This window comes from Peromyscus maniculatus, chromosome 8 (genome assembly GCF_049852395.1).
Source record: "Peromyscus maniculatus bairdii isolate BWxNUB_F1_BW_parent chromosome 8, HU_Pman_BW_mat_3.1, whole genome shotgun sequence".
NCBI lineage: Eukaryota > Metazoa > Chordata > Mammalia > Rodentia > Cricetidae > Peromyscus > Peromyscus maniculatus.
The window spans coordinates 12382841-12396733 of NC_134859.1; the positions used below are offsets into that span (position 1 = coordinate 12382841).

At 44.0% G+C, this 13893-nt stretch overlaps 1 protein-coding gene across 1 annotated transcript in view; it reads left to right on the forward strand.

Annotated features, from left to right (window-relative positions):
• The first annotated feature begins 5839 nt into the window (after positions 1-5839).
• Positions 5840-13893, forward strand: part of LOC121826426 (prostatic spermine-binding protein-like) — a 69909-nt gene continuing 61855 nt past the window's right edge. Inside the window, exons 1-2 of the mRNA XM_076577983.1 lie at positions 5840-5907; positions 9390-9483. Coding sequence (XP_076434098.1) covers positions 9429-9483 — 55 coding nt within the window. The 5' untranslated portion in view covers positions 5840-5907; positions 9390-9428. The remainder of the gene's footprint in view (positions 5908-9389; positions 9484-13893) is intronic.

Sequence of the window (13893 nt, forward strand, 5' to 3'; positions counted from 1 at the left end):
AAGTCTAATATAGTTAACCAAAAATATGGCCAAGTGTTGTGGGACACACATTAATTCCAGCCCTCAAGAAGCAGAGGCAGGTGGATTTCTTTGAATTTTAGGCCATCTTGGTATACACAGTGAGTTCTATGACAGGCAGGCCTATGTAGGGTAACCTTGTCTCAAAAAACAGACAGAAAGATTGACCAAAATGTAAGATATTATATTGATTAGACTTATATTCATTGTCTTTTAAGACTCTTTGTAATTGGGCTATGGTGGTGCAAACCTTTAATCTCAGACTCACAGAGTCAGAAGATCTCTGTGAGTTTGAGGCCAGCCTGGTCTAGAGAGTGAGATCCAGCATAGCCAGAGCTGTTACACACAGAAACCTTGTCTCAAAAACAAAACAAAACAAAAGACTCTGTCAATATTACCACAAGTGGACAAATATAAACTTAGGAATTTTTTCATAACCACAGACCATCCTTGGGTCATTTTCCAGAATCCTTGTACAACTCACTCAGATCTTCTGAGCTTAGCTTTTAGTTTTATGATTTTCTTAGTCTTGTTTTCATCTTTGATTTTCAGGCTCTCAAAACATTTTATTTTGTTATATAAAATTCATTTTTGGGCCTGGCAGCTGCAGCCAACAGAGTCATACAGGCCCGGCGGCAGCCAGAAGACAACTACAGGCCCAGCGGTGCCCCACATAGGTAGACGGGTCCAGCAGCAGCGGCCAACAGGGACATACAGGCCCGGCAGCAGCCTGCAGAGGTAGAGGAGCCCGGCAGCAGCGACAAGCATAGGCAGAGATGCCTCTAACCCCAACACCCAGGAAAGAAGCTATGTCCATTGAACAGAACCAGAGCGAATCGGAACACTCCATCTGAGGACAACCCAGGGCCCAGCGGCTGATCCTGCAAAACCCAAAAACTTGGAGGTGTTGGTGACACTACCCCACCCAGCCGAAATCCATCTGGGAGAGGATTCAGATCCCTACAGTTTGAAGTCTGAAGAAACAAGATCAGCTGAGAAGTTGAGTAATGAACAAAACATGACCTGGGAACACAGAAGAAGGTGCTGTCCAGCTACCAAACCACATCACCAGAACCATAAGTATATACTTCACTGACTGAGATCAGCTGTCCCTGAAGAAATAGCCCAATAGCACCAATTTAAACAAGAACTCTTACTGAACCAAGACTAAAAATTAGAACAAGGGAGACACTCTCAGACACAGACACCACCTGCACCGAGCAGAGGAAGAGATGAGTAGACGCCAGTGCAAAAATACAGACAACAACATAAAGACCTATATGGCAACATCAGAACCTAGTGATTCTACACCTGCAAGACCTGAACATACCAAGACAGAAGAAACAGAAGAAATCAACCCTAAAAACAACTTTAAGAAGATGGTAGAGGCCCTTAAAGAAGAAATAAAACATTCCCTTAAAGAGGAAATGAAAAACTCCATTAAAGAGGAAATAAAAAACTCCCTAAGGAAATAGAGAAAAAATGAACAAAAAATAGGAAGAAATCAAAGAAAGCCGAGAAAAAGCAATTAAACAGACGAAAGAAACATTCCAAGATCTGAAAAATGAATTTGAGACAATAAAGAAAACACATGCTGAGGGAATGCTGGAAATAGAAATCCTGACTAAACGAACAGGAACTACAGAAACAAGCATAACCAACCGATTGCAAGAGATAGAACAGAGAATCTCTGACATTGAAGACACAATAGAGAAAATAGATTTGTCAGTCAAAGAAAACATTAAAGACAAAAAAGTTGTAACACAAAACGTACAGGAAATTTGGGACACCATGAAAGACCAAACCTAAGAATAATAGGGATAGAAGAAGGAGATTACCAACTCAAAGGCACAGAAAATATATTCAACAAAATCATAGAAGAAAACTTTCCTAACCTAAAGAAAGAAATACCTATGAAGATACTAGAAGCTTACAGAACACCGAATAGGCTGGAAAAAAAAAATCCCCTCGCCACAAAATAATCAAAACACTAAACACACACAACAAAGAAAAAATATTAAGAGCCAAATGAAAAGGGAGACATAACAACAGACAGCGAGGAAATCCAGAGAATCATCAGGTCATACTTCAAAAACCTGTACTCCACAAAAATGGAAAACCAGGAAGAAATGGACAATTTTCTGGATAAATACCACATACCAAAATTAAATCAAGACCAGATAAACCATTTAAATAGACCAATAACCCCTAAAGAAATAGAAACAGTTATCCAAAGTCTCCCAAACAAAAAAAGCCCAGGATCAGTTGGTTTCAGTGCAGAATTCTACCAGACTTTCAAAGAACTGATACCAATACTCTTCAAAGTGTTTCACACAATAGAAACAGAAGGAACACTAACAAACTCTTTTTATGAGGCTACAATGACCCTGATACCCAAACCACACAAAGATGCAACAAAGAAAGAGAACTACAGACCAATCTCCCTCATGAACATTGATGCAAAAATACTCAACAAAATATTGGCAAACTGAATCCAAGAATGCATCAAAACAATTATCCATCACGACCAAGTAGGATTCATCCCAGGGATACATGGGTGGTTCAACATACGAAAATCAGTCAATGTAATACACCATATAAACAAACTGAAAGAAAAAATCCACATGATCATCTCCTTAGATGCAGAAAAAGCATTTGACAAAATCCAACACCCCTTCATGATAAATGTCTTAGAAAGATCAGGAATACAAGGAACATTTCTAAACATAATAAAAGCAATTTATAGCAAGCCAACAGCAAACATCAAATTAAATGGAGAGAAATTCAAAGCGATACCACTAAATTCAGGAATAAGACAAGGCTGTCCACTCTCCCCATATTTATTCAATATAGTACCAGAAGTTCTAGCTAGAGCAATAAGACAACAAAAGGAGATCAAAGGGATACATTTGGCAAGGGAGAAGTCAAACTTTCACTATTTGCAGATGATATGATAGTATGCATAAGTGACCCCAAAAACTCTACCAGGGTACTCCTACAGCTGAAAAACTCCTTCAGTAAAGTGGCAGGATACAAGATCAACTCAAAAAAATCAGTAGCCCTCCTATACACAAATGATAAATAGGCTGAGAACGAAGTCAGAGAAGCATCACCATTTGCTGGAAAGGGCTATTGTAGCCACAAATAATATAAAATACCTTGGGATAACACTAAATAAACAAGTAAAGGACCTTTTTGATAAGAACTTTAAATCTCTAAAGAAAAAAATTGAAGAAGATATCAGAAAATGGAAGAATCTCCCATGCTCATGGATAGGTAAGATTAACATAGTAAAAATGGCAATCTTACCAAAAGCAATCTACAGATTCAATGCAATCCCCATCAAAACTCCAACACAATTCTTCACAGACTTGGATAGAAAAATACTCAACTTCATATGGAAAAACAAAAGACCCAGGATAGCTAAAAGAATCCTATTCAATAATGTAACCCTTGGAGGCATCACCATCCATGACCTCAAACTCTACTATAGAGCTATAGTAATAAAAACAGCTTGGTACTGGTATAAAAACCGACATACAGACCAATGGAATCGAATTGAAGAGCCGGACACTAATCCATGCACATATGAACACCTGGTTTTTGACAAAGGAGCCAAAACTATACAATGGAAAAAAGAAAGTATCTTCAACAAATGGTGCTGGCATAACTGGATGTCAATATGTAAAAGATTACAAATAGATCCATATCTGTCACCATGCACAAAACTCAAGTCCAAGTGGATCAAAGACCTGAACATAAATCCAGTTACACTAAACTTAATAGAAAAGAAAGTAGGAAGCACTCTTGAAAGCATTGGCACCAGAGACCATTTCCTAAATAAAACACCAACAGCACAGACCCTGAACACAACAATTAATAAATGGGACCTCTCGAAACTGAGAAGCTTTTGCAGGGCAAAAGACACAGTCAATAAGACAAAAAGACAGCCAAGAGAATGGGAAAAGATCTTCACCAACCCCACATCTGACAGAGGATTGATCTCCACAGTATATAAAGAACACAAGAAACTAGACATCAAAATACTGAACAGTCCAATTAAAAAATGGGCTAAAGAGCTAAACAGAGAATTCACAAAACAAGAATCACAAATGGCTGAAAGACATTTAAAGAAATGCTCAATGTCCTTAATCATCAGAGAAATGCAAATCAAAATGACTCTGAGATACCACCTTACACTTGTCAGAATGGCTACGATCAAAAACACCAATGACAGTCAATGTTGGAGAGGATGTGGAGCAAAGGGAACACTCCTCCACTTTTGGTGGGAATGTAATCTTGTACAACCACTGTGGAAATCAGTATGGCGGTTTCTCAGAAATTTAGGAATCGAACTACCTCAATCCCAGCCATCCCACTCTTGGGCATACACCCAAGGAATGCTGATTCATACCATAAAAATACATGCTCAGCTATGTTCATAGCAGCACTATTTGTAATAGCCAGAACCTGGAAATAACCAAGATGCCCGTCAATGGAAGAATGGATGAAAAAAATGTGGTACATATACACAATGGTGTACTACACAGCAGAGAAAAACAATAAGCATGAAATTTGCAGGCAAATGGATGGAACTAGAAAAAATCATCCTGAGTGAGGTAACCCAAACCCAGAAAGACAGTCATGGTATGTACTCACTCATAAGTGGATTCTAGATATAAAATAAAGAAATATCAGACCACACCCCATAGAACCATGGAGGCTATATATATATAGGATGGAGGTGCCTAGGACGACTGTGGCTTATAATAAATTTCGGTTTTACTCAATAATTGAAAAAAAAATAGCCAAATGAATGAAAACACATGAACTATGAACCAAAGGCTAAAGGGCCCCCAGCTGGATCAGGCCCTCTGAATAGGTGAGACAGTTGATTGGCTTGATCAGTTTGGGAGACAACTAGGCAGTGGAGCCAAGTCCTGTGCTCATTGCATGAACTGGCTGTTTGAAACCTGGAGCTTATGCAGAGACACTTGGCTCAGTCTGGGAGGAAGGGACTGGACCTGCCTGGAGTGAGTCTACAGGTTGATCGCAGTCCTCAGGGGAGGACTTGTCCTGGAGGAGGTGGGAATGGAGAGTAGGATGGGGTAAGGGGTGGGTGTGGGAAGGGGGAGAATAGGGGAACCCATGGATGATATGTAGAACTGAATGGTACTGTAAAATAAAATAAAATGAAATAAAAATTGTTAAAAATTCCAATAAAAGATACTGCTTTGTTATTTACTAATGGCTCATCTAATGAAATATCAGCCTATGTAATCAATAAAAAAGGATATATAATCTAGAGTACTACTGCTTCAACTCAAATATTTAAAAAGGATGAATATGGGATCCCACAGTGACTCAGTTTCCCAGTTTGAATCTGAAGTCTATTCTGAGTCAATAGTGTTCAGGCTTGCTTGCTCCAGGGCTGTGAGAAAGTCCTGACTAGCCCATGGGAAGGAACACACTGTCTAGTTAGACACAGGCTGCTGCTGGCCTCAGGCTGCTGACATCCAGCTGGGAGGTACATCAAGATAGAAAATGAAATGGCCTGCTCCTTGACCCAAGGACAGGGTCGACAATGGTTGAATGCCTGTGCTATGCATTGTTCTACTTCCACCCATCAAGTTTGTATATAAGCTGCCTGTGCAATAAACTCAGGCACTGTCCGGCATTGACTGGCCCTCCTTTCCCCTCTTGTTCTAACTTTTTCATTGTCTCCACAATCCGCAGGCCTCCACACAGCTACCTGGTCAACTTGTCCTCTGGAAGTGAGGAACTGGCTCTGAGCTCTCTCTTAATGCCTTTCCCTTTGCCTCACTTTCTTCAGGAACACAAGGCAATCAGAGGCTAAGAGCAGGGTGGAAATCCAGGACATCATCAGGGGTGAGGAGGGTTAAGGCTCCTGGGCTTCAGTAGCATGCCCTGGCTGTGCTCACCTCCTGTGGCTTATCTACTTAGCAGATCCACTGATCTTCCTCACCCATGTCTATTGCTCTTCACTTTGGTCTGAGCTAACCCACTCAGGGTTGGAATGCCCAGGCTTGGGAAGGGCTACAACCCCTCATCAGTGAGGGACATGGGGAGGGACTTCAGGATCAGAAGTGATCATGGAAGCTGGAAGGTTTCTCTTCCAGTTAAGTCTGGTGGCCTTAGGACTTCTTGGTAGTGACAGAAACTGCTCATGTGAGCTGAGAGCTTTGCAGACCCCAGGCATGCAGACCCCTTCTCTGGACCTTTGCTCTGCTCCAGAAGGCCAACCAGTCTCTTGGGACAGGCCAGATTTTGACTGTCCTCATCAGTGTCTACCTCTAGGGCTCTGCCTTTCTCCTACAGCACCCTAAGGATTTTGGGATTTTGGGTTACTATTGCCAAGTTTGGCAAATACAAGCACAGACCCCAGGTTAATCAAATTGCAGACAAACAATGAACACTCTTGAAAGGTATCTTGCATGTACAGTGTTTAGCATATCCTCATTCTTTAAAATCTGAATATTGTGGTACTGAGGAGATAATTCAGTGAGTAAACATGCTTGTTGGGCAGTATAAGGCCCTAGTTTGGATTCCCATCACCCACAGAATTCTAGCCCAAAATACAAAGCTTCAGGTTCAGTGACCCTGCCTCAAAGAACAAGGTTGGGGAGCTAGGGAGAAGGCCCCACGAGTAAGAGCACTTCCTCCACAAACCCGAGCACCTGAGTTGGGACACCCAGCATTCAGGTCAAAAAAATTCCTGAATGGCTATAGTGTCTATACCCTCAGTATGGGACATGGTAGGCAAAGAGACAGACAGATATCAAGAGCCCTTTGGCCAGCCAGCCAGCCCAGGGGAACAACTGGAAGGCCAGTGAGAGACATGTCACCAGGCACTAAGGTAGACAGAGATAAAAGAAGAAACTCTGTGTCCTGTTCTGACCCCTGCATAGTGACATGCATATGTAGCATGCATGTGCTCCCACACATGCTCGAACATGTGCATGCATACACACACTTCAGTAATGACAACAGAAGCATATTTTAATTTTGTGCTATGTCTACAGGTCTCACTATGTAACCCAGGCTAGCCCTCAGCCTGGATTGTTCCATCTCATGCTCACAACTGCTGGAGATTACAGGCAGGCAACAACACACTCAGCTATAGTTATACTTTAAAATGAAATGTTTGGAGCCTGGTTTGTGGTGCAGTCCTGTAATCCCAGGAGGTTGGCACAGGAGGATCTCAAATCCAGACCAATCTGGCTACAGAGTCACTTCAAGGTCAACTTGGACAACCTAGTGGAACTCTTGTCCCAAATTTAAAGTAAACAGTGTGTTTAGCCTGGCATGGAGGCTCATGCCCATAAAGTCAGCCCTCAGGAGACTGAGGCAGGAAGGTTTCCACCATGAAGAAGTTCAAGGCCAATCTGATTAATCTCAATCTGTGAGATCCCTTTTTAAAAAAGAAACAGGCAGAAAGACATAGGTAGTTAAGTTTATAGATAGATAGATAGATAGATAGATAGATAGATAGATAGATAGATAGATAGATAGATAGACAGACAGAAAGAGAGATAGACAGACAAATAGCATGTTTCAGGCTCTATTCAACTCTCAGAAACTCAAAATATGTAGGTGATGGCCTGGAATGGCTCTGCAGGTAAGGGTCTTGCTGCCAGGCTTGGCAGTCTGAGGTTGGTCCCTGAGCTTACCCAAGGAAAGAGAGAACTGACTTAACAAACTGTTCTCTGACCTCTGCAAGCATGCCATGGCACAAGGTACTCCCCATTCAATAAATAAAGTCCAACAGGCTAATAAATAGGTAAATGACAATACTTAAACAAAAATAGTATGCATTGATTATCTAAAATTCAAAATTGATTGGATATTTTTTCAACATTTCCTAGGAGGCTGGCTGATTTGGGATGCATCTTAGCAAGTCAGAACAACAAACCTGGGCTTAAGGATAGTCTTGAAGACGTGGAGAGGGAACTTCTCCTCTTTACTTAGTACAACAGCTCCAGGGACCTCCAACTCCCACTGGACAACACCAGTAGAGTAGGTTCTGTCTTGCTGGACACAGAGAACACCCACTGAGGTCAAGGTCCATCTCTGGTCAATTTGCCTGAGCAGAGGGGTCTCAATGTGGCTGCTGCCACCTCGGGGTGAAAGGGGAAGAGGCCCCAGATGGGAAACGGTGAGCTGGACAGACCCTGCAAAAGATTCAAGCAAGGATGAGTGCTAGGGTAGAGCTGGACACCTTGATACAACTGTCCACCTGGACCAGACTTCCTGGGAACTAGAGGATGAGGCATGTGTCCCAGAGGGGTGGAGGCAGGTCTCAAGGAGAGGTTGACACACCAGGGCTAAACCACTTGGTACATGCTTTTCTTGGGTTATAAAATGGGCATTGTTGTGAGGCCAGCCTCAGGGCTGCCTGGAGGACTGAGGGCTATGTTGAGAACTCTGTCTGCTCAGTTGGTGGGAGCTGCTATGAGCAGTGTCTGGAAGGGACATGCATGACACAGGTGTTTTAAGTGAAAACTCTGAAAAGATCTCAGGTAACAAGCCATAAAAGGAAGGGAGGTGGGGCCTATGTGGCACATTCTGCCAGTACAGACCTGGACCCAATTTTCCATGGGAAGCCATGAGCAGGATGCATCTGATTTCCCCTCACACATGCTCAGGACTCTGCAAATCTCATGTACTGGGGACAATCATATTTCTTGGCCTTAGGAACCTGCTTGGTCTGCATTTATAAAAATCAACAGTGTGACCACATTCTCCCCCTTTCAGTTCTGAAACCTTTGTGTCCTGGTGGGATTCAACAGGATTGCAGAGGACAGCATGGACTGTGAGGTTCATTTGTTCAAAAGCAGACATGAAGAACACAAATAGAGTCCCAGGATGTCCCGGAAATATACCATATTCATGCAGTAAACCCTGCGAAGGGCGGGACTGTGGAGGTCCCACAGGTACTATAGTTAAGTGGTGTCAGGGTATAAAGGAACCACCCAAGGGGCTCAGACCACACAGCACAGGTAAGGCAGGAGGTGGAGCAGGAGATGCCAGAGGGGAAACAGAGGATGGGTTGAGCCAGATAGAGACTGAACCATGAGGGACAGATGGAGAGGTTTGCAATATGGGGTTTCTCCAGGAGTAGCTTTAGACTTTGGGGAGCCCAGTGTGATATGACATCATGGGATCTCGTGCTAAGAGCTGAGTTGGAATGGAAGCACCGTGACATTTTGGGGGTTGCAGTGTGGGCATGTGGGTGAAACCCTCCCAGTGCCCTTCTGAAGCCTTCAGAGATGTGGAAAAAGAGGGTTCCCAAATGTTCCCTTGTCTCAATCTGGGGTGTTGTAATCCCAAATCTGGTGTCTTTTCCTCAGAGCCTTTTTGAAGTCTTGTGCCCCAAACCCTCAGGAGCCATGCTGCTGTTGCTGACCTTGGCTCTCCTTGCTGGTGCCACCTGCAGAGCCCAGAGTGAGTACCTGAGCCTCCTTTGTGGCCTTCACCTCCTGTGTCCTGTCCTAGGCACAAGGGGCTCTAGTGTGAGAGTGGCCCTGAGTGTTTTCTGCCTCTCTTTACCCAGATATACAGGGCAATAAATTCAGCCGTTATTTCTCTATACGGAGTGAAGAGAAGGGGAAATCAAGGCCATCTGCATCTTCTATACAGCGGCCAGACAACTCAAGGGGTGAGTAGGGTTCTTCCTCCTTGGCTTCCTGTAGTACTCCCCAGCTGTGCCTGCTCCTGTAGCTTGTCTAGAACCCTCACCTGAGCTAACCCACTCAGAGCTGGAATGCCCAGGCTCAGGTAGGACTAGACAATCCTCAGGGAGGCAGGTGGAGAGGTACCTCCGACTTTGTGATTCAGAAAGGATCATAGAGGCTGAAGGGTCCCTCCTCCACATAGTTCTGGTGGTCCTAGTGCTCCTTGGCAGTCACAGGAACTGCTTACATGGTCTGAGAAACGTCCCTGCCTTCACAGGACATGAAATGATGTGAGGTTCACTCTCTTATTCTTGACCTTTGCTCTGCTCTAGAAAGGCCAGCCATTCCATAGGGACAGGCCAGAGCTTGACTGTCCTCACCAGCTTCTGCCTCATGAGGTCTGCTGTGTTCCTAGAGTGCCTCAAATGCCTTGTGCTACTGATGGCAAGTTCGTTAAATGCAAGCACAGTCCCCAAGTTTAATAGAATTTGAGATGTATAGATGGAAGTTTCTCAGTTCTGTCTGGTCATGAAGGAGCTGTTTTTATAATAATCATCATAGGCTCAACATTAACTACGAACTGTTTGGCTTATGGCTCAGGCTTATTGCTAGCTAGTTATTACATCTTAAATCAACCCGTTTCTGTTCATCTATGTATCGCAGTGAATCTCGTGTCTTTACTGCATTCTGGTACTTCTTGCTCCCTTGGAGGTTTGGAGCATCTCCCCTCACTTTCTTCTCCCTGTATCTCAGCTTGAATTTCCTGCCTGGCTATAACCTGTCTTACCACAGGCCAAAGCAGTCTCTTTATTATCCAATGGTAACAACACTTATTCACAGCATACGGAAAGACATCCCACAGCACAGATGATCAATGGATGTTCTTTTACTGTGTCTCCTGTGTAATATTGAGGACATCTAAATCCTTTAACATTCAAAGTTGGGAGACAGGGAGAAGGCTGAGCAGAAAAAATGTTTGCTGTTCAAGTACGAGGCCTGAAGTTTGGGTCCCCAGGACCTGTGTGAAAGCTGAGAACTGCAGCACAAGTCTGTAAACCTCAAGCTGTGGGAGCAGAGACAAGGAGATCCTGCTGACTTGGCTGCCCAGAATCTTACTGAAAATGCAATTCCAGGGTCACTTGGAGACTCTTCCCAGGAAAAATAAGGTGGCATACCTGGAAAAATGGCAGAGAAAGTAAGAAAGAACATTTGCTCTGCAAAAAAACCCTCCTGATTGCATCACCAGAACCCATGTAAAAGGAAGGAGTAGCCTGGGAAGGTGGAGGGGACTGTGAGTTAAGCACTGGGGCAGCAACAGGAACATCTCAGGAGCTCTTGGGCAGCCAGTCTAGCTGCAACACTGAACTTGTGTTCAGTGAGAGATGTTGTCTCCAAGCAATAAGGCAGATAGCCAGAGAGAATGATAGCCAGTGCCCTGCTCTAGCATCACAGACAGACAGAACGACAGACAAACAGACAGACAGACAGACACACACACAAACACACCACCACACCACACACATCTCCACACCACAAATACCACTTCACCACACAAACCCCCATACCACACATCACACACAACAACAGACACACCACCACTATACACATAGCCAACACCTACCTTTGGCCTCCACCTCACAGACAAACAGACATGTATACACTGCTACACACACAATTGATAACTGACAACATGGTTATACTTCCCCTAGCACTTTTGTGCAATTGGTTAAAATCAAGAAATACTACTGTGTTTTGTCTATAGATATCAATTTTATGAGACAATGTCTCCCTATGGATCCCAGGCTTTTGTTAAGGCTAGAGTCCTTCCTCCTCATCCTCACAACTGCTGGAGAGTCTATGGCCATGTTTTTTGCAATATTAGAGGCTAGCCTGGTGGTACAATCCTGTAATCTCAGCTACCCAGGAACCTGATGCTAGAGAATATCAAATGTTTGGCCAAATTGTGCTACAGAGCCCATCAGGGTCAACCTTGGCAACTTAGTAAACCCTGTCTCAGAAAAGAAAGCAAAGGGAGGGATGGAGGCCAGCATGGTGGCTCATGTCAATAATGTTACAACTCAGGAAGCTGAGGCAGGAGGATTCCCACCATGAAAATGTTCATGGTAATCCTTGCCACAGAGTGAGATCCTGTCTCAAATAAAGTAAAAAGAAAGAAAGAATGGGTGGGGAAAATGGTACTATAGCTTAGTGGCTTGCCTAGTACATGTGTGACCTAGGTTTGGTTTACAGTACCACTAAAGAAGTAAAGCCTGGCTGGACAGTGTTGGCAAGTACCTTTAATCCCGGCACTTGGGAGGAAGAGACATGTGAACCTCTTTGGGTTTGAGTCTGCCAGCCTGGGATAGGGATGGAGATCCATGACAGGCACCAAAACTACTCGGAGAAACACTGTCTCAAAAAAACAAACAAACAACAAACACAAAACAAAATAAAACAAAACAAAAAACAAAAATATGTACGAGAAATAAAGACTGGCAAGATGTCTCTTGTTGACAAAGCTAACCTGAGTTGACCCTTGCAACCCACACAGTGGAAGGAGAAAACAAAATCCCAATGGTTGTCCTCTTACCTCCAACGAACTTGGAACAGGTGAGATGCATGGATACACACACACACACACACACACACACACACACACACACACACACACACATTCAGGCACCAACACAATAAGAAATAATGTCAAAAATAAGCAAATCAACCATTCAACACGAAAGGGGCTTATACTGGAAATTACTCATGATTATCTAAAATTCTAGTTAAAGCTGATATCCTTCCTGCGTTTTACCTGTGGTATGATTTGGTATGCATCTTCTTGCAAGAGAAGGAAGTTGGCATTAGCAATAGTGTAGAAGACTTCTTTGCTCTGTAGAACATCTCCCAGGGCTCTCCTGTTCCCTCCTTACAACACTAGGAGACATGACCCTGTCTCCCTGGTCTCTGCCTGTAAGGTCTGCTGACGTGAGCAGAGGGGTCTCATTGTGGCTGCTGCCTCATTTGGGCCAGAGAGGAGGAGGAGGCTCTAGATGGGAAAAGTGAGTTGGGCAGACCCTGCAAAGGATTCAGGCTCTGAATTGGCTGCAGTGGTAGAGCTAGCCACTCAGGCACAGATGCATGTCCTGAGCCAGACTCTAGGAGGACCTGTGAGAAGGGATGTGTCTGGAAAAGGAAGAGGAGGAAGGACACCAGGCTGCCATATCAGAGCTGGGCACTTCTGGAGACTGAACTGTAAACCAGGATCCAGGATACGGTACAGTTTTGAGAAAGAACAGGCATTGCTGAGGGTGCATTGACTTGATTTCTCTCCAGCATCCAGCTGCAGTTTAAAAATCACTGGAGTGATGTGCATGGACTACGTTCAAAATATTATGGAGAGTTTCTGCTGAATGATGGTGAGCATGTAATAAAGGTTCTTGGCACTGTGGGACACTGTCTGAACTCCTTGACCTTCATTACCAACAAGGGGACTGAGGTTTCCTTTGGTAAAAATAAGGGACGTCCATTTGAAGAGAGTGGAGGTCCAGACCAGCACCTACAGACTGTCAGTGGTGTGTACTCACCCGTCTGCCTCCAAGGAAAAGGCTTCAAATGGACCTACAACACAGCGAAGCCTCCAAGAGAACCAACGACCATTCCTGACACTGACAAAGAGAAGGAAGATAGCAAAGATAAAGACAAAGATAAAGATGAAGACAAAGATGAACACAAAGAAAAAAACAAAGAGAAAGAAAAAATGAAGATGATGACCATGATGAGCAGAAGAAAGATAAGGAAGAGTAGTAGTGAGCTCAGATCTCAGTCCTGCATCCCCACATCATATGACCTCCTCTCAGCCAAGCTCACCCACCTGGAGGGACCAGTGTACTAGGTGACAGTTGGAGGAGGCAAAGCCCCAAAGACCCTATATCTCTGTGTCCAATAAACTTCATGCATCCATATGAGCCTGAGTGGTCCTTGTCACCAGATGGGATGGGTTTGAGGTCCCCCAGAGCCTCCTGTACCTCCCCACTTTTTGGACCTGCACCCTTACACTGAGTCAAGGTTCATACAGAAAGACCCTAGGTCAACTCAGCAGGCCAGAGGGCCCCAGAATGAGGCCAGCATCCAGACACTGCCTGTCTCAAAGCACTCGGGGCCTGCAGGAAGAGCTCAATGTGTG